General features: G+C 44.6%; 1 protein-coding gene across 2 annotated transcripts in view; it reads left to right on the top strand.

The window, feature by feature from the left end:
- ccdc124 (coiled-coil domain containing 124) overlaps positions 1–2,756 on the top strand; it is a 29,342-nt gene extending 26,586 nt beyond the window's left edge. For both annotated transcript variants that reach the window (XM_087975912.1, XM_043721544.2), the window contains exons 4-5: positions 531–642; positions 2,379–2,756. In XM_087975912.1, the coding sequence (XP_087832038.1) occupies positions 531–642; positions 2,379–2,580 (314 nt within the window). In that variant the 3' untranslated portion in view covers positions 2,581–2,756. The remainder of the gene's footprint in view (positions 1–530; positions 643–2,378) is intronic.
- Positions 2,757–20,187: the final 17,431 nt, after the last annotated feature.

Here is a 20,187-nt window from a genome sequence, read left to right as displayed (position 1 = left end):
GTAATTACAATAACTTGTAATCCAGACCTAAGGATTAAGTTATGAGTAGAAAATGTACAAATTAGGCCTGTTTCCCTTGAATTTACAAGGTTAAACAGTGACCTGATAAAAGTCTTCAAGATCTTAATGAGAAAAGACGGGGTAGATAAACTGTTTCCACTGGTTGGGGATCCTAGAACTAGTGACGTAGTTTGAGAACTCGAGCCAGACAATTCAGGAGGGATGTTGGGAAGCACTTCTGTACACAATGGCTGGTGGAGGTTCGGAATTCTCTTTCACAAACAGCAGTGCATGCTGGATCAGTTGTTGACATTAAATTTGAGAGAGAAATGTTTTAATATACAAAGGTATGTAGGATTTTGGGTCAAAGGTCACAGATCAGCCATGATCTTATTGACTGGAACAGGCACAAGGGGCTGAATGGCCTACTCCTGTTCTGATGTCCTTCTCTGCGATTATACAATATTAATCCCTGCAGTGGCGAAAAGAAGAAAATTACTGATTGTTGGAACTTGTTTTTTAAATTGCAGTGAAACAGATGAGCCATTTAGACATGCCATTAGAGGAGAATATTAATCGCATTGTCCCCAGCGAGGGGGATGTGGATGCAAGGACCATTGAAGACGCTATAGCTGCCCTGAGGTAAGTTGAGTGACTCTGTCCCTGTTTGATGAGATCTGAAATAACCCTCTTGGTTCTAGACTTCCTGAGCTGGTAAATAACGACGCAGCGTAGATCAAAAACAGCCTAGTGTCTGTGATGTTAAAAGGCTGTTAGTCTGAAGCAGGCTCCCTCATTCTCTTTGATGAACCTCCTCCTGCCCACAGACCCACCTCCCCCACCACAGGACACTAGCATACAAGTGAGGAGAAGTTGTGTTTAAGCTGTATAAAGCACTGAATAGACCACTCCTCGGGAACTGTGAGTGAGTCTGTGTTCTATGTTGCAGGGGTTCTGACTAGCCTCTGAGGGACCCCTATCAGGAATGATTCTAACCCACTAAGGGTTAAGCTGTGTGCCAGTGTTGTGTGTTTTTTCTTAGATTAGATTAGATTAGATTAGATTACTTACAGTGTGGAAACAGGCCCTTCGGCTCAACAAGTCCACACCGACCCGCAACACCCCCATTCCCCTACATTTACCCCTTTACCTAACACTACGGGCAATTTAGCATGGTCAATTCACCTGACCTGCACATCTTTGGACTGTGGGAGGAAACCGGAGCACCCGGAGGAAACCCACGCAGACACGGGGAGAATGTGCAAACTCCACACAGTCAGTCGCCTGAGTTGGGAATTGAACCCGGGTCTCTGGCGCTGAGGCAGCAGTGCTAACCACTGTGCCACCGTGCCACCCTGTCTCCTATAATGCTGCAATTTCTTTTTTTCCCTTTCAAGTACTGACCAGTTCTTGTTTGAAAGCTCCCAAAGCATCTCTTTTCACGTCCTTCGGGAACATGTTCTCCATCACAACAACTCGCTGTCTGTCCTAATTTCTCCCATAGGCTTCTCCCACATCTTAAAATCTATCTTCTCTGGTTACTGATCCTCCTACCACTGGAAAAGTTTCTCATTTAATCTAACAAAATCCTTCATAATTTTGAACACGTCAATGCCATCCTCCCCTAACCACCTGTACTGTGAGGAGGAGAATAACCCCGGCATAGAGTCACTGATTGCCAGTCTCTCCACCTAAAGAATGGTCCTTAGCTTTTGTGCCATTCTAGGGAATTTCCAGTGCACCCTCACCTTAACATTGTTCCTTCAGTTTGGGGCTGAGAACTGAACACAGTACTCCAGATAGGGTCCAGCCCATCTTTTATAAAGTTTCAATGCAGCTTCTTGTTTTTGTGTTGTTCTCCTCCTCCTCCTGTAATTCCCTGTGACTCCATTGTGGAATTGGAAGCCAGTTTTCCCAATTCTGTGCTCATTATTCTCTGACTTTTCTAACACATTGGAAGTAAAAGTAGCGACCAGCAAGCACCAGGCAGTCTGCAGCAGCACACTGTTGACTAATATCGCTGTGTCTTATTAATAGCAGAAACTTTGCACTCTCTCTCACACTGACACAACACAGCATTGACTCAAACACATGCTGACGCATTAACACATTTGTACCTTTGTGCATGTATTAACACAAGAATCAGTGCACGTGTACACACGTGCGCACACACACACATACTCCTGATCATATCCACCCCCCTCACACATTGACAATTCGCACGTGTGCCAACACACATCCCTTAAGCGCACACTGATAGTTTGTGTGTACATATCATGCCTCTTACAGATGCTTGTTATTGATCACACGTGCACTTTGACATTCTCATGCATTCCGAGTGACACATACATTATTAATCATCACCACTGTGATTTCAGCACGGGTCAGAGTGTGGATCATCACCCTGAGCGACGATTGCGCGCTGCCTTCAATGCCTATGAAGAGATAAATTTGCCACGATTGAAAAAGGAGAATCCTAACATGCGCTTGTCACAGCTCAAGCAAATGTTAAAGAAGGAGTGGATGAAATCACCTGAGAACCCCATGAATCAGTTGCATGGAGCCTACAACACCAAGTAATGAGTCCAGGAGGAAGCCTGTCTTGTGAACTTGAACCTAAGCATCAACATTGACCCGGTGGCTTGAATGTGATATCAATTGGATTTATTTTTATTTTTTAAAAAAAAAAGCAAATAGCATAAAATAAAAGGAACTGCATCACTGTCCCAGTGGCTGCACTTTCCTTTAAACATCCATTTTACTGTCCAGACGTTCTTTGCTGCAAAGTTTCAACAGTGTATTTGTAGGTGCCAAATCTCCCTACCCACTTAACACAACCCTCACCCACCCGATGACTCAATCCCCTCACCGCAAACACCAGCATTGGTTTTAAAACCAGTGCCATTTCCATTGACAATACAGGAGTCCCTAGCTGGGAGCTCACTTGCTCTTGAACTTGGCTCCTCTAGTCATTGAGGAGACGTGTTGGGGTGGGAGAGGGAACAGGTGAGGAGTTTGGATGTTGGTCAACGTGGGGTGAGAGTGGCTCAATTTGAAATGGTATAGTTAAAGTAACTGACCTGTGTCAGGGTCTGTGTTGCCAATACGAGCTCCTGTTTTTTTCCCCAGTTTTAAACATCAAACCTGAGCAGACCCTGGCTTTCTTGGGTGAGACAGTAGTTCTTTCTTAATTTGTTTTGGGAGGTTGGAGTGACGGTGTCAGGAGGTGATTGCCATTGGCAGCTCTAGGGCTCAGCAGGTGATTGATAAGTGGGGAGGGTGGGGCTCAGTGGGTGGTCAGTGATGGAGGAGTCAGGTATAGTTGGAGGATTTAGACATCGGTGATTGTCTGGTATGAGGCTTTCAGGGCTCTTGGTTGTTAATGTTTGCCTTTATGCAAACTATTTGATGGCAGAAGATGCACCATCACCTTTCCCTTCTGTTGGTTACAGTGTGTACCAGGTGAGGGAATGTCCCATAAAGCTTGTGCAATGTTGGTTAATTCGCCCCTTTTCCAGTTCCTTTTCGAGAATTCTGGTGAGGCTTTTAGATATTGACCCTGCAGGCATCTATATTTTTGAGATCTGCCAACAGTGGTCATGTCTGGGAGAAGGTAGGGGCTGTTGTTATGATTGCTACTTTGCTGATACTTTATTGATGCAAGAGGGAGCTGATCTTCAACTCTCCCATTCTCGGTGAGGCCAGGCCAAAGTACGTGGGGTATAAGTCACCAAGTCCCTTAGGACTGTTGCCCACCTTATCCAATTTTTCCCAAGGGCTCAGCTGGTCTTTACTGTCACCCTGACCTGCCTCCTGGCCTCCCATCCCTAAACAGGCCAGTGTTGGCTGACTGAATCTATATTAACTTCATTAGATTTTCTCTCATTTGCTGTGCTGGTCTCGAAGGGACCTGGATCGGTTTTTTGGCATTGGGTGTAAATCTCGATCAGAATGCAGTGGGGAAGCAGGGAATGGCAGGCAGGGGTAAGTGGAATGCCCGTTGGTGATGAACTAACGCATAATCATCGGGGGTGGCCAAAATTGAATGCAACAGGTTTATGAGAAATGAAATGATTGCATTTTTCCAGAGTATGGTGCATCTCCGAGTCTGGCTGGGTGAGGGAGAGCAGAGAGCTTGGAAAACATTTGGTGTGTGTGATTTCCAAAGTGAAATTAAATACTGAAATGAACAAATTGTTCTTTGTGTGGGATTATTTCATCAACCAAGTGCTAAATAAAGAGATGCTTAAAAAAACAGACATCAATGAAACTATCTTCTGAAAAAAAATCTGAAGGTTTTTTTGGTCAATTTGTTAAGGAGCTGGATGCTGCTGTGGCAGATTTGAATCCTCCTTCCTGTTTCAGGAGCCCATTGCTCCCCTCAAATACACCCAGGTTAGGTTCATCATAGGGTTATATACAGTGTAAAGCTCTCTCTATACTGTTCCCATCAAACACTCCAAGACTAGGTTAGATACAATATCCCAGACACCACCATTGCCATCCCTGGATATGTCCTGTCCCACTAGCAGTATAGACCCAGCAGAGGTGATGGCACAATGGTACAGTCAGGAAGGGGTTGTCCTGGGAGTCCTCCACATTGAGTCTGGAACCCATGAAGTGTGTTGGCTTTCCATTAAACATGAGTAAGGAAACCACGTACTGTCCTCCCTTGGCTGATGAATCATAACTGCCCCTTTTGAACAACAGGAGGAAACATGGAGAGTGGCAAGGGTGCAAACTGTACTCGGGGTGGAGAATTTCAACATTTAGCATCGAGAGTGGCTCAGAAGTAGCACTACTGATCAAGCTGATTGGATCTTCAAGGACATAGCTGCTAGACTGGGTCTGCAGTAGGTGGTGAGGGAACCAACAAGAGGGAAAACATACTTAACCTCATCCTTTCCAGCCTGTCAGCTGTAGATGCATCTGTTCATGATAGTATCGGAAAGAGTGACTGCCGCACTGTCCTTGTGGAGACAAAGTCCTACCTTCACATTGAGATTACCCTCCAACGTGTTGTGTGGCATTGTCATCGTGCTAATTAGGACAGACTTAAAACATATCCAGCAACTCAGGACTGAGCATCCATGAGACACTGTGGGCCATCAACAGTATAGAGTCATTAGGGACATTTAAGTGACTGCTGGACATGCACATGGATAGCAGTGAGCTGAGGGGTGCATAGGTTAAGTTATCGTATTTTACATTAGGATTAAACCTCAGCACAACATAGTGGGCCTAAGGGCCTGTCCCGTGCTGTACTTTTCTGTGTTCTATGTACACCAGTGCAATCTGCAACTTGGTGACCAGCATATCTCTCACTCAACTGTTTCCATAAAGCCAGGGGACCAACCCTAGTTCGATGGAGAGTGCAGGAGGGCATGCCAGGAACAGCACCAGGCACGCCTGAAGATGAGGTGTTAACATGGTGAAGCCACCAAAAAGGCCTACGTGTATGTCAAACAGCATATGCAGCATGCGGTAGAGCAAAGCGATCCCACAACCAACAGTTCAGGCCTAAGTCCTGCCCCAACCAGTGTGAATGATAGTGATGATTAAACAATTCACTGAAAGCAGAAGCTCCACAAATATCCCCATCCTCAATGATAGAAGGGCCCAGCATCTCGGTGCAAAAGAGAAGGATGAAGATTTCACAGCAATTTTGAGCCAGAAGTGCTGAGTGATCTTTCTCTGCCTCCTCCAGGGGTCCCCAGCGTCACAGATACCAGCTTTCAGCCAATTCGATTCACTCCAGGTGATATCAACAAATGGTTGGAAGTGTGGTGCTGGAAAAGCACAGCAGGTCAGACAGCATCCAAGGAGCAGGAGAATCGATGCTTCGGGCAAAGCCCTTTATCAGGAATGGGGCTGTGAGCCGAGGGGGTGGAGAGATAAATGGGAGGGGGGGTGGGGCCGGGAGGAGGGAAGCTGAGAGTGAGATAGTTAGATGGAGGGGGTGGGGTTAATGGTGATAGGTCGGAGAGGAGGGTGGAGGGAATAGGTGGGAAGGAAAATGGACAGGTAGGATAGGTCATGCGGGCAGTGTCGAGTTGGAACTGGGATAAGATGGGGGAAGGGAAAATGAAGAAACCAATGAAATCCACATTGATGCCGTGGGGTTGGAGGGTCCCAAGGCAGAAGATGGGGTGTTCTTTCTCCAGGCGTTGGGTGGTAAGGGAGTGGCGATAGAGGAGACCCAGGACCTGCATGTCCTTGGCAGAGTGGGAAGGGAAGTTGAAGTGTTCAGCCATTGGCTGGTGGGGTTGATTGGTGCAGGTGTCCTGGAGATGTTCTCTAAAGCACTCTGCAAGTAAGTGCCCAGTCTCCCCCGTGTAGTGGAGACCACATCGGGAGCAATGGTTACAGTAAATGACGTGTGAAAGTACAGGTGAAACTTTGATGGATGTGGAAGGCTCCTTTGGGGCCTTGGATGGAGGTAAGGGAGGAGGTGTGCAATTCCTGCGGTGGCAGGGGAAGGTGCTGGGGGGGGTGGGGTGCGAAGTTGTTGGGGACGTGGACCTGACAAGAGAGTCATGGAGGGAATGGTCTTTACGGAAAGTGTATAGGGATGGGAAGGGATATATCTCTCTGGTGGTGGGATCTGTTTGTAGGTGACGGAAATGGCGGAGGATGATGTGATGTATATGGAGGTTGGTGGGTTGGAAGATGAGGACCGGGGGTTCTATCCTTGTTGCAGTTGGAGGGGTGGGATTCAAGAGTGGAGGTGCAGGAAGTGGATGAGATGTCCTGGAAGGCATCATTGACCACGTGGTAAGGGAAATTGCGGGCTTTGAAGAAGGAGGCCATCTGGTATGTTTTGTGATAGAATGGGTCATCCTGGGACCAGGTGCAACGGAGGCAGAGGAATTGGGAATAAGAGATAGCATTTTTACAGGAGGCAGGGTGGGTTGCGGTGTAATCCAGGTAGCTATGGGACTTGGATGCTGCCTGATCTGCTATGCTTTTCCAGCACCAAACTCTCGACTCTAATCTCCAGCATCTACAGTCCTCACTTTCACCTAAATGGTTGGAAGCACTGATCCTGACAATATTCTGGCAATAATACTGAAGACATGATCCAGAACCTGCTGCTCCCCAAGCCAAGCTGTTCCAGTCCAGTTACAACACTGCCATCTACCCAACAATGTGAAAAATTGCCCAGGTATGTCCTGTACACAGAAAGCAGGGCAAATTCCAGCCCTCTCAATCATCTGTAAAGTGATGGACGGTGTCACCAACAGAGCTATCAAGTAGCACCTGCTCAGCAATAACCTGCTCAGTGACGCCCAGTATGGGTTCTGCCAGGGCCACTCAGCTCCTGATCTCAGTTCAGCCTTGGTTCAGACATGACTTAAAGAATTCCAGAGGTGAGGTGAGTGTGACAGCCCTTGATGGCAAGGCTGCATTTGACCAAGTGTGGCATCAAGGAGCCCTGGCAAAACTGGAATCAATGGGTATCGGGGGTAAACTCTCCACCAGTTGAGTCATACCTGGCAGATATATCGTTGTGATTGTTGGAGATCAGTCATCTCAGCTCCAGGACATCTCTGCGGGAGTTCCTCAGGGTAGTGTCCTAGGCCCAACCATCTTCAGCTGCTTCGTCAATGACCTTCCCTCCATCATAATGTCAGAAGTGGGGATATTCGTTGATGATTACACAATGTTCAGCACCATTCACGACTCCTCAGGTACTGAAGCAGTCAGTGTTCAAATCCAACAAGACCTGGATAATATCCAGGCTTGGGCTGAAAAGTGACAAGTAATGTTTGTCCCACACAAATGCCAGGCCATGACTATCTCCAATAAGAGACAATCTAACCACTGCCCCTTGACTTTCAATGGGGTTACCATTGACCAGAAACCACACAATCACAGTGGCCAGAAGCAGATCAGAGGCTAGGAATGCTGCAACAAGTAACTCCCCTCCTGACTCCCCAAAGCCTGTCCCCCATCTACACGGCACAAGTCAGGAGTGGGATGGAATACTCTCCACTTGCCTGGATGGGTGCAGCTCTAGTAACACGCACGAAGCTTGGCATCATCCAGAACAAATCAGTCTGTTTGATTGGCACCACATCCACAAGCATCTACGCCCTTCACCACCGACGATCAGCAGCAGCAGTATGTAGCATCTATGAGATGCACTGCAGAAATTCATCAAAAATCCTTAGTGAGCACCTTCCAAACCCATGCCTACTTCCATCTAGAAGGACACAGGTGCTAGATACATGGCAATAACACCCTCTGCAAATTCCCTTCCAAACCACTCGCCATCCTGACATCCTTTCAGTGTCACTGGGCCAAAATCCTGGAATTCCCTTCCTATAGGGCAGTGTGGTCTACCTACAGCACATGGACTGCAGTGGTTCCAGAAGGCAGCTCACCATTACCTTCTCAAGGGGCAACTAAGGATGGGGCAATAATAGTGCTGAGTAGTCAATGACACCCTTATCCCATGAGTGAATTTAAAAAAGTAAATTTCCCTTTGCAATATTCTTATCAATCACTCTCATGGCAAGTATAACGTCAAGTTAGATGCAGAGTAAACAGAATTTATATTTCCTTCAATAGTGGTGCAGAGTAACACAGCTTCTAGTCTTTTAAACTAAAATTAAAGCTCCCTTTACACTGTCCCCATCAAACTCCCAGAATAGTTGCAGCATGGAGTTAGATATAGAGTAAAGCTCCTTCTACACTATTCCCATCAAACACTCCCAGGACTGGTACAGCACGGAGTTGAATACAGAGGTAAAGCTCCTTATACACTGTTCCCCGTCAAGCACTGCCACGGGGTTAAATACAAAATAAAGCTCCCGCTACACAGTCCCCATCAAATATCTTTGAGAATAGAACATGATGTTAACTACCATTTGGGACTAAGTATCATGTTAGATTCCAATGCTTACCAGAACCACTGGAACTACTCCCCTGTTTACGATCAGCTAAAACTGCGCAGGTTGGGAATTATGCTCAGCGGTTCAAATCACTCATGACAACAAGGGGAGTTTAACTCCCCAAGTTAATCCGAGTGTGCCAATTGATTTGAGTTTTACTGTCATAGCATGTGATTATTCACCTAATTTCACTCTTTGATTAACTATTTGTATTAGTGAAACCCATGCCACAGTATCCTCACGGTAAAAAGGTTGAAATGAGACTTGGAGAAAATGATTTGAGGCAAGTCATTCTGTTTTGAAAAGAAATAGGTGAACTCATAATTCAGTAGCAAGTTATTTTTGATTTCCAGGCATGTTTTGCTCTGTGTGATCATTTTAAATTATCCCCTTAGCATTTAACTTCATTAATGAGAGGGAAATTTCCACCTTGGATGAAATGAAGCAAAAGTTATCACCGACATGGGAATTCTCACGATTAAAATAGAGCGGAGGTCAAGGTAACCTCTATTCTGCACTGCCATTGGACTGATGCTAACCATTACAGAGCTCCTGTGGGTTGCAGAGAGAACATAAAGAAACGGATTTTATTCTCATGAGAACTTTCACAATAATACCCTGCTTTCTGTTAAGGAGGATAGTAACGGTCTCAGTTCAATAGTTTATCTGGAAACCCGTACCTCTGAGAGTGCAGCACTCCCTCCATACTGCAGTGGGTACATCAGCCTCAATTTTCTGATCAAGTCTCTGCAATGGGACCTGAATCTAACATTTACTGTCTCAAAGGCAATCTGCTACCCACTGAGTCAGGTTGATGGTATGATGACAGGGATATGAGCTCTCCATCCTGTTACTCACTTGCCCAGAACCTGTTTCTATTCCCAATCTATGCATTAACTAACATTCTAACCCATTTTATATTTATATAACATTGTCTGTAACAACACAAAATTAATAAATTATGGTAACCCCACCTACGTTATAAATTCAGGTTCTGCTAATTAAAGAGAAATTTCACATAATTAAAAATGGAAAATAATTAGTACTGCACATCTCTACCTTTTTATTTCCCTAAATTTATTATTGATTTATTACTATTGGCAGATCCACACTGAGTAAATTAATTGTTTTTCTCCTGAGCTTCCCACCAGTGTTTCCTTTGGGTGCTGTAATGCAGGGAGTGTTTCCTAGCAGTGAGTGGACTGCACTGTCTTTAATCTCTGCTCTATCCAGCGTTCCAAACTTTACTTGACGTGACTTTCACTGAGCTGTAAAGAACAACAATCTCATATCTGCCTGGCACTCTCTCAGTCCCAGACTGAAACCTCCATTTCTCTATCGCCTTTCACAGCCTGAGGATGCCCCAAAGTGCTTCATAGTCAAAAATGGGTAGCCGCTGTTATAATGCAGGAAGCATGGTAGTCAACTTGCACTAGATCCCATAAACAGGAATGTTCCAGATGAATATTCTGATCCAATCCAGTGATGTTAGTGGAGGAATAAATATTGATCAGGACATTGGGGATAAGTGTGTTTACCAATAAAGCCAAACTGTGAGCCAATGGCTTCGAGCTGTATGAAAACAGATGTAATAAACTCTGGAATAAGCTGCAAAGGGCTATCTCTACACAATGGTCATGTTAGAGCTGACTGTCACTTGATAACTCACCAAAGTTGCCGAGTCTCATGTTCAACCCGAGTACCAGGTTGTTCGACTAGGTTTGGCATCACAGCAGAGCCCATGCATTAGCACACTGTCTGTGGTGACTAGAACAAGGTTAGCCAGCTAGAGTTCCCCCATTGGGCTGTTAACTTGGTATAATCAGGGAGCCCTGGCTGACAGATAAAAAGGGGCATATCAGAGATGCTGATACTCTGGTAGCTGACACTGAATGAGGCCGTATTAAAGTCAAGGTCATTTCATATGTTAATAAAGGGTGACTTGGTGACAGATACCGATCTCTGTAGAGTTATTTCACTGTCCACTAAGGTGGACTGAGTGCTCAGGTGCCATTCACCTTGGCCCATGTATTTTTTCCTCTGTAGAGGCACTGAGGCCAAATAAGATATCCTAATTATTCCTGAAGCTGAGATGGAAGATCTTTTCGTGGCTGTACAGGACATTGGTTCATTCACTTTTGGAATACGTCATTCAATTCTGGTCTCCAGATGTTGCTAAACTTGACAGGGTTCAGAAAAGATTTACAAGGATGTTGCCAGGGTCAGAAGGTTTGAGCTACAGGGAGAGGCTGAAAAGGCTGGGGCTATTTTCTCAAGCATTGAAGGCTGAGGGGTCACCTTATAGAAATTTATAAAATCCTGAGGGACATAGATAGGGTAAGCAGAGTTGGAAGAGTCCAGAAATCTAATCTAGTCCTCGGTAGTATAGTGGTTTGCATCCCTGCCTGTCACGCGGGAGACTGGGGTTCAATTCACCCCTGGGGAGGCTGTTGTGTTTGGGTGGCACAGTGGTTAACACTACTGCCTCACAGCGCCAGAGACCTGGGTTCAATTCCCGACTCAGGCAACTATCAGTGTGGAGTTTGCACATTCTCCCTGTGTCTGTGTAGGTTTCCTCCCACAGTCCAAAGATGTGCAGGTTAGGTGAATTGGCCATGGTAAGTTGCCTGTAGTGTTAGGTGTAGGCGAATGGGTTTGGGTGGGTTGCTCTTTGGAGGGTCGGTGTGGACTTGTTGGGCTGAAAGGCCTGTTTCCACACTGTAAGTAACCTAAACTAGAGGGCATAGGTTTAGAGTGAGAAGGGAAAGATTTAAAAAAGACCTAAGGGGCAATCTTTTCAGATAAATGCGAGGTGCTGCATTTTGGGAAAGCAAATCTTAACAGGACTTATTCACTTAATGCTAAGGTCCCAGGGAGTGTTGCTCTACAAGGAGACCTTGGAGTGCAGGTTCATAGTTCCTTTAAAGTGGAGTTGCAGGTAGATAGGATAGTGAAGAAGGCATTTGGTATGCTTTCTTTTATTGGTCAGAGTATTGAGTACAGAAGTTGGGAGGTCATGTGGCTGTGCAGGACATTGGTTAGGCCACTGTTGGAATATTGCATGCAATTCTGGTCTCCTTCCTATCAGAAAGATGTTGTGAAACTTGAAAGGGTTCAGAAAAGATTTACAAGGATGTTGCTAGGGTTGGAGCATTTGAGCTATAGGGAGAGGCTGAATAGGCTGGGGCTGTTTTCCCTGGAGCATCGGAGACTGAGGGTTGACCTTATAGAGGTTTTCAAAATTATGAGTGGCATGGATAGGGTAAATAGGCAAAGTCTTTTCCCGGGGTAGGGGATTCCAGACTAGAGGGCATAGGTTTAGGGTGAGAGGGGAAAGATATAAAAGAGACCTAAGGGGCAACCTTTTCACACAAGAGGGTTGTACGGGTATGGAATGAGCTGCCAGAGGAATTGGTGGAGGCTGGTACAATTGCAACATTTAAGAGGCATTTGGATGGGTATATGAATAGGAAGGATTTGGAGGTATATGGGCTGGGTGCTGGCAGGTGGGACTAGATTGGGTTGGGATATCTGGTCGACATGGACAGGTTTGACCAAAGAGTCTGTTTCCATGCTGTACATCTCTATGACTCTATAACTAGAAGTCACATGACACCACATTATAGTCCAACAGGTCACCTGATAAAGGAGCAGTGCTTTGAAAGCTTGTGATTTCAAATGAACCTGTTGGATTATAATCTGGTGTTGTGTGACTTCTGGCTTTGTCCAAACCCGGTACCTTCACATCACAGACTTAACTAGAGAGATAGAGATCTACAGCACAGAAAATGACCCTTTGGCCCATCATGTTTGTGCTGGTCAAAAACAACCACTTGTCTATTTGAATCCCATTTTTACCACTCGATCCATAGCCTTGTATGTCTTGTCATCTCAGGGGCACAATTAAATATCTCTTCAATGTGATGAGCGTTTCTGTTCCTCGCACCCTGACAGGCAGTGAGTTTCCGATTCCCACCACCTTCCTGGTGAAAACGTTTTCTCTTGCATCTCGTTTACACCTCCTGCCCCATACCTTCAATCTATTTTCCTTGTTATTGATCCCTCCATCAGAAAAGAAAGATTCGTGTCTACCCTATCTATGCCCTTCATTATTTTATACATCTCAAACATGTCCCCTGTCAACCTCTTCTGCTCTAAGGAAGAAAATTCCAGTCTGTCCAATCTTTCTTCATAACTGGAACTCTCCAGCCCAAGCAACATCCTTGCAAATCTCCTCTGTACCCTGTCCAGTGCTATCACATTCTTTCCATAATGTGGATTAACCAACTATTTATTACGATTAATTAGACTTTTGCTACAGGTCAATAGTTATAAACACTAATCCCCTTATAAACTCTCCCTTAAACACACACAGATGTATAGACAGGAAAAAAGACATAGGCATGGAGGGAAACAAAACTGGGAAGACATTTTGATATCTTTGTCCAGAAATTCTGTTGAGTTGGTTCATGCTGGCCTGAAAGTCTCTTCTTGGTTTCACTTTTCTGACTACTTTCGCTGGTTTGCAAAAGATACAGGGTGTCTGGTTCACTTCTAAAATGTCTCTGATGTATCAATGAGAATTTAGAGCTTACTGTAATCACTGACAGAAGGGTGAACTGGCTTTCTCCAGGTTTAAATGATAGTTGACTGCAGAGAACAGCAAGACTGCTCCTGAGTTCAGATCCCTTCTCGGTATCCTGTTCCTGGCTCTGAGATCTTCAGCTTCATGACAACCAATCACAGCCATTGAGAGGCAAAAGGCCTTTTGTCATTGACAACTAATCCATAGACCATAGACCAATTAACTTCTTATTTCTATCCAGAGCTATGCAGAATCTCTCGGCTCCCATTTGTCCGCAAACATTTCAGTTATTGCTTGTTCAGCAAATTATTTATGATACTTACTATGAGTGTCAGGTTATTCACATTTCAAAACATGCAGCCATCCTTCAAAACATTGGTTTTTTAACATTTGTTTCTCATTTCACTCCACAACTTAAAAACACACAAAATAAAAAGAAATGCCATTTCAAAAACACATTTCATCACAACGCATGATACATAAAATAACAAAACACAGGACTTACATCCATTCATTCTTCCTCCTGCAGGGTGAGGTATGACCACACAATCTTGCACTATGTGCTGAGTCATTGTTACTAACTCAATCACTGAAGCTTATGAAATGTGGAGAATGCTCATCGATTGAATTATGTGAGAAGACCCCAAAGCTTCAAATTCTTTATCAAATAAATAATGGCTGATCCATCATAAACTCTAGAAAATGCTCAGCTGCAGGTTAGCATTAATACTCAACTCTGCTCCTATTTAAAGAAGTTTAGTAGTGTTACAATTATACTGAGGTACTGGGAATTTTCAAACAGGGGTTCACATACCTGTATTGTGAATTCCCAATTCCCCGTATTGGGAATTTGAACTCAATTTTGAAGAAAACAATGGTGATGCAGTCAGACTGTTGCAACTTGTTCAATGTTACTGTTTGAGAGAAGGATTTTAAAACAAATTATGTATGGGATATGGGCAGCATTGGCCAAACCAACATTTATTACCCATTCCGAGTTGGCCAGAGGGCAGTTCAGAGTCAACCACATCACTATGGGTCGGAAGTCACCTGGTCAGGCTAGCTGATTTCCTTCCCTGAAGGACATGAGTGAACCATAATGGTTTTTAACCACAGTAGTCATCCTTAGACCATGACTTTTTTGTTAAATTGATTTAATATTTCTCCATCTGGCATGGTGGGATTGTGAATGCATGTCCCGAAGCAGTAGCCTAGAGGTTCTGGATTACTAACCCCAGTGGCATTACCACTACATCACCTCCTCCTCTTCCAAACTGCTGTCATTTTCTGATGTGGGCCTATATATTACTCTCCTGTCTCACACCAATGTGATTGACTCTTTACCACCCCCTGTAGTGGCCCAATAAACCACTCAGTTGCTTTTAGCCAGCTGCAGAGTATCTCAAGGAAGTGCACATTAAGGGCCTAGTGGTATCGTCACTGAACTGTTAATCTAGAGACCCAGGTAATGTTCTGGGGACCTGGGTTCAAATCCCGCCACAGCTGATGTGGAATTTGAATTCAATAATTAATCTGGAATTAAGAATCCAATGCTAACCATGAATCTGGTTCATTAATGTCCTTTATGGAAGAAAGCTCCCATCCTTACCTGGTCTGGCCTATATGTGACTTCAGACCCATAGCAATGTGATTGACTCTTAACTGCCCTCTGGACAATACATGCTGGCCAAGCCAGCCACATCCCACAAATGATTTTTTTTTAAAAATCAGTTGGAGGGAAGCGATAATTCATGGGATATGGGTGTCACTGGTATCCCACAAATAAATTTAAGAAGTCCCTTTAACAGATGACAACTACGTTCCAAAAATTAATCTCTCACTGGCAAGTCTGAGCAAAGTTTCACCTCCTCCATCATCCCCAAACTCTGCAGTTGGAATTGGAGATAAAACAATGAATTTGGAGAATGCAGCGCGGAACTGGGTGAGTTCTATTGAAGTCTGTCATTGATGGGATCTTTAAATGAAGTGGAACATGTCAGCCAAGCGTCTCACAGAGAATCCGTCATTTTGTATTCTGCGTTAATGCTCAGTGGTCCACTTCTAACTCAGAGGGCCCTGGTAAATCATGTCACGTTTTATATTAATAGCTAATACCTCGAGCAGTGTCCTGACATACATATTTGAGAATGAATAGAGATGCTCGCTGGCCCCTTTTTTTCCAATGTCTCGATCACAGAAGCTAGTTCCAGGCAATGACACATGAAAACAGCAACAAGGACAAAAGGAATCAGATAAACTAAAGAGCAGCTATTCTGTATTCAGATCAGCATCACCTCCCTGATTGCTTTAAACAAATTCCACAGAGCAGTTCAAAAACGTTCTTTCTCACTTTTCTAATCCCAGAATGTAATATTACTCTGTATCTAACCCCGTGCTGTCCCTGTCCTGGGAGTGTTTAATGAGGACAGTGTAGAGCAAGCTTTACACTGTATCTAATTCTGTGCTGTTCCTGTCCATGGAATTTTCTATGATTCAGTGCCAGGCAATCCATGGTTTCAATGAGCTGAAGGCCAGAGAACTTAAAATAAGTTGATGCAAAAGCAAAGAGAATGTTTTGTGGATGACTGCATGGGCATCAATACCCCCCCTCCCCCCCAACACACACACACACCCTCAACACCTCCCCCAGCTTTCATTCAGTCTTTTCCCTTTCCTGAATTGTTCTCAAACATTCTTGTTGGAGTGACCATAGCTCCTTGGATCTCATTGCTATGGGCAACCTCTCTAGCAATTAGCTCAGTTTCTGATGAATGTTTATATCTGAGACTGGTTTGTTAGCTGTGAAAGAAGATTGTTTAATTGTATCTCAGAGAGATCTCTCCCACCACATTGCTGACTCCAGTCAGATTTACAGAACCAGTTTTCTCAATCAGAGGCCTGTGAGTAAGCTTAGTGTCACAGCTTTCAAAAGATCTATTTACAGCTACAGAATATGTTAGTCAAAAAGTTTCAGGTCAGAAATCCATGAGAACATGCTGAGATGAAAGAAGTTTTGTTTCGCACAAAGTCTGCAAGTCAACATTTTGGTTGTGGAGTTTCTGTCACTATTTCTGGGATTTATTTGTTAGCTGCTTAAAGTGACTCCACCAGGCCCAGCTGGAACAGAAATGGATCATTTCCCCGTCACACACTGCTGTCAGATACTGGGATTGATTTTACTCTTAATCTCAACCTGAGAGTGATTCTAATTGGAATTTGCTCCTCACTGCCAATTGATGTTACATCTCCCTCTCTCTCATGCCCCTTCTCTCTTCTCCCTCCATCTTTCCACCCCTCCTGCCTCTTCTTCTCCCTCTCTATTCCTCCCACTCTTTTTTTTTGCTTTCCTCCCTCTCTTTCCGTTTCTCTCCCATCTTCCCTCTCCCTCTCTGTTGCCTTTTTTCTTTCTCTCTCAACCTCCCTCTCCCTGGCTCCCTTTTTCTCTCTCCTCAATCCTCCACGCACTGTCTTCCTCTCCCTCTATCTCTCTCTCTCTCTCTCTCCACCTCCCTCCCTTGTTCTCTTTTCCCTCTGCTTCTCTTCCTCACTCTCTGTACCTCTCCTTCTATCTCTCTCCCCTCTCCCTCCTTCCTCCCACTCTCTCTCTCCCCACTCCTTGCCTCTCTCCCTCTCTCTCTCTCCCATTCTCTATCCATTCCTTCCCCCTTCCTCTGTCTCCGTCCCTCTTGCTCCATCTCTCTCCTCCTTCCCTCCCACCATCTCTCTCTCTCTACCTATCACTCTCCTGGTGTTGATGCTGAGCTCAGTTGTAAACCAGCTGCAGGAACAGCAATGGAGTGAGACAGAAGCAGTACATCCTCCGTCTCTAGAGAAACGCACAAAGACATTATAAACTGGAACAGTCTTTCGAAGAACAACTTAATGAATGGATTTGCTCAAAGTCATTTAAACATTTCATTCATGAGGCTGTAATTAATGAGTACAGAATTCCATTCTCCACTTGTCTGCTCTGATTACAGTGTTAATAATTCTCACTGTTGGTAAAAGCCCTTCTTATTGATCAGCACATCAAGCAATCTCATCCCAGTTGACAAGGTCATACAGTTGCTGCTGAGCATTGAGTGAATTTCAGTTCACCTCTAATTTTCATCAGTGCTTCATCCACCTGCCTTCCAGCCTCTGTTACCATCACTCATGCCTGGAACTGGCCTCCATCCCCTTCAGTCCACTGTTAGGGACCATGTCTGCAGCTGCCTGATCCCTCAGCTGTGGAATTCTCCCCCTAACCCTCACTGCTTAAGTCCTGAAGGATTCTCTTTAAAAACGAACCTGTTTAAGCTTTTCTTCATTTGCCAGAGTATCTTGTCATAGAGTCACAAAGTCATACAGCCATGCCAACCATAATCCCAAACTAAACTAGTAAAACCTGCCTGCACTTGGCCCACGTCCCTCCAAACCAATTCCTATACATGTATTTATTCAAATGTCCACCACTTCCTCTGGAAGTTTATTCCATACACAAACACTCTGTGGAAAAATCTTCCCCTCGTGTCTTTTTTAAATCTTCCTCCTCTTACCTTAAAAATGTGCCTCCTGGTCTTGAAATACCCCACCCTCGAGAAAAGACATTCACCTTATCTATACCGCTCATTATTTTATTAACCTCTATAACAATTCTATAGACCTCATTATTTTATAAACCTCTATATGTAGTTCAGTGTCAAATTTTGATAATTGCTTCTATGAAGCACTTTGACACATTTTGTTAAAGGTAAAAGTTATTGTTGCAATTGTACTTTGGTTTGATTACACTGGGAACTGAATTCATGCAACTTCTCAGCATTAAAAGTGGACCCGGGGAGTGGTTGAGGGGAGCAGTGTAGATAATGTTTAAGGTGAGTGGCTCGGTAGCACTATCACTGACTGAGCTGAGTAGGTTGTAGGTTTACAGAGGTAGTCTATATCTGCAGCAGCTGGTGAAGGAACCAAAAGAGGGAAAAGCCCACATGACCTTGTCCTCATCAATCGACCGATTGTAGGTCGATCTGTCCCTGACGCTAGTGGAAGAAGTGAGCAGTCCAACATTCCCTCCAATGTTCCAATCATGGTGACTGGTTCCAGAAGTTACTGCTGAGCATACAGCTCAGAGACCTGTGGAGATGGAGTGTTGTCGTTGCATTGGGAATCCCCTCCATCGTGTTGTGTGGGACTATCTCTGTGCTAAATAGGACAGACTTCAAACCAATCGAATAACTCGAATCTGGGCATCCATGCCACGCTGTGGATCCTCAATAGCAGCAGAACTGTACTGCAGTACAGTCTGCAACCTCATTATTTTCTTAATCTTTGACATGGAGCCTTGAAGGTTTCCTTTGAGTGTGTGGATGGGCAGGTTGTGAAGCTCCTGAATAATTTCACCAGCTTCAGATTTCTCCTGCTTTCTCTGCAGTGACCTTGGTTTCCAAAGGCAGTTTCTTTTCAGATTCCGCCCTGCACCAGTTTGTCCCACTTGTCCATGACACTCCCATCTGTCTGCCTGCTCCCACGGGGAAACAATCGGCAGAAGAAAAGCTGTCCCCATCACCAGAGACACATCCAACATGAGTTTGAAATGCGACAGAAGTATTTTCAGGATAAAAGGGGAGGACAGAAAGAGAGATGGGAGGGAGACAGGAAAAGAAGAGGGAGGAAGAGAGAAAGAGTAGGAAAGAGGGAAAATGAAGAGAGAGCAAAGAAGAACAAGGGAAATTGTCAAACAGAGAAAGGATGGGAGAATGGAGAGAGGGAGAGGGACAATGCAAAGAGGGAAGGGGTAATGGACAGAGAGTGAGGGGGAGAAGGAGGAGAGATGCGAATAGTGACAAACAGAGACAGTTGGGGAAATGAGAAGGAGAAGAAGAAAGGGAAAAGAAACTGGTGAAAAGTGGTGGAGAGAGGAATTTGAGAGGAGAGGAAATGGAAAGAAGTACAAAGGGGACAGAGAACAGAGAAGGTAAACCAGAGGAGGAGGTAACACACACAGCTGTAAAAAGAAAGGAGGGAGTACACAACCGATGGCAGAGAAGGAAGAAGGAGCTGAGAGATGATAAGGCAGAAGAGGTAAACAAGATTGAGGAACACATGAATTAAATCTGGGAGCAAACATATCTCTGAAGCTTGAGCGATAGTGTTGGTGGGCGGGAGTAGTGTCAGGGTTGGGGGAGTAGTCAGGTTAGTCAGTGTTGACATCGTTAATTGACTGTCTGTTCATATCAAACTGACCATAGAACTAGGACTGAGCTAATCTGTGTGCATCTTCAAACCATACCCTCTGATAGCTCAATCCAAGATATGACATGGAAGCACTTTCAATAGTAATTCCCCAAATTGGAGAAATACATGAAGAGTGGGCCTGTTCGAATTGCTCTCTCAAAGCCTCTGCTTTGATAAGAAGCAATGATTCACTGCTATCAAAAAGTAATGAACACTCCATGTTTAGCTCTTAGCCAGGAAAGATTTAACTCACCCAGGTATGGATCAGAGGGGAAGGTCACTTTGCTGAGAAAGTGCTAACACAAAAAGCCTGCACATTACTGACACACTGCATCACCGTGTCTCCTCATAGAGCGATGTGTGGAGCACTCGGTCACTCCTGATGAGGCAGTACTGGGGCATTATTGATGGAGTGTCGTATAATTTTCCACAGTGTCCAGCGAAATTCACTTTCCCTTGTTGCTATTTTAAACGCAAATAAATTTATAATTG

Source organism: Chiloscyllium plagiosum, unplaced genomic scaffold (genome assembly GCF_037043375.1).
Source record: "Chiloscyllium plagiosum isolate Xiang-an unplaced genomic scaffold, Cpla_swu_hap1 HiC_scaffold_28, whole genome shotgun sequence".
Lineage (NCBI taxonomy): Eukaryota > Metazoa > Chordata > Chondrichthyes > Orectolobiformes > Hemiscylliidae > Chiloscyllium > Chiloscyllium plagiosum.
Note: the sequence above shows the minus strand (reverse complement) of the source record. Positions and strands in the feature narration are given on the sequence as shown.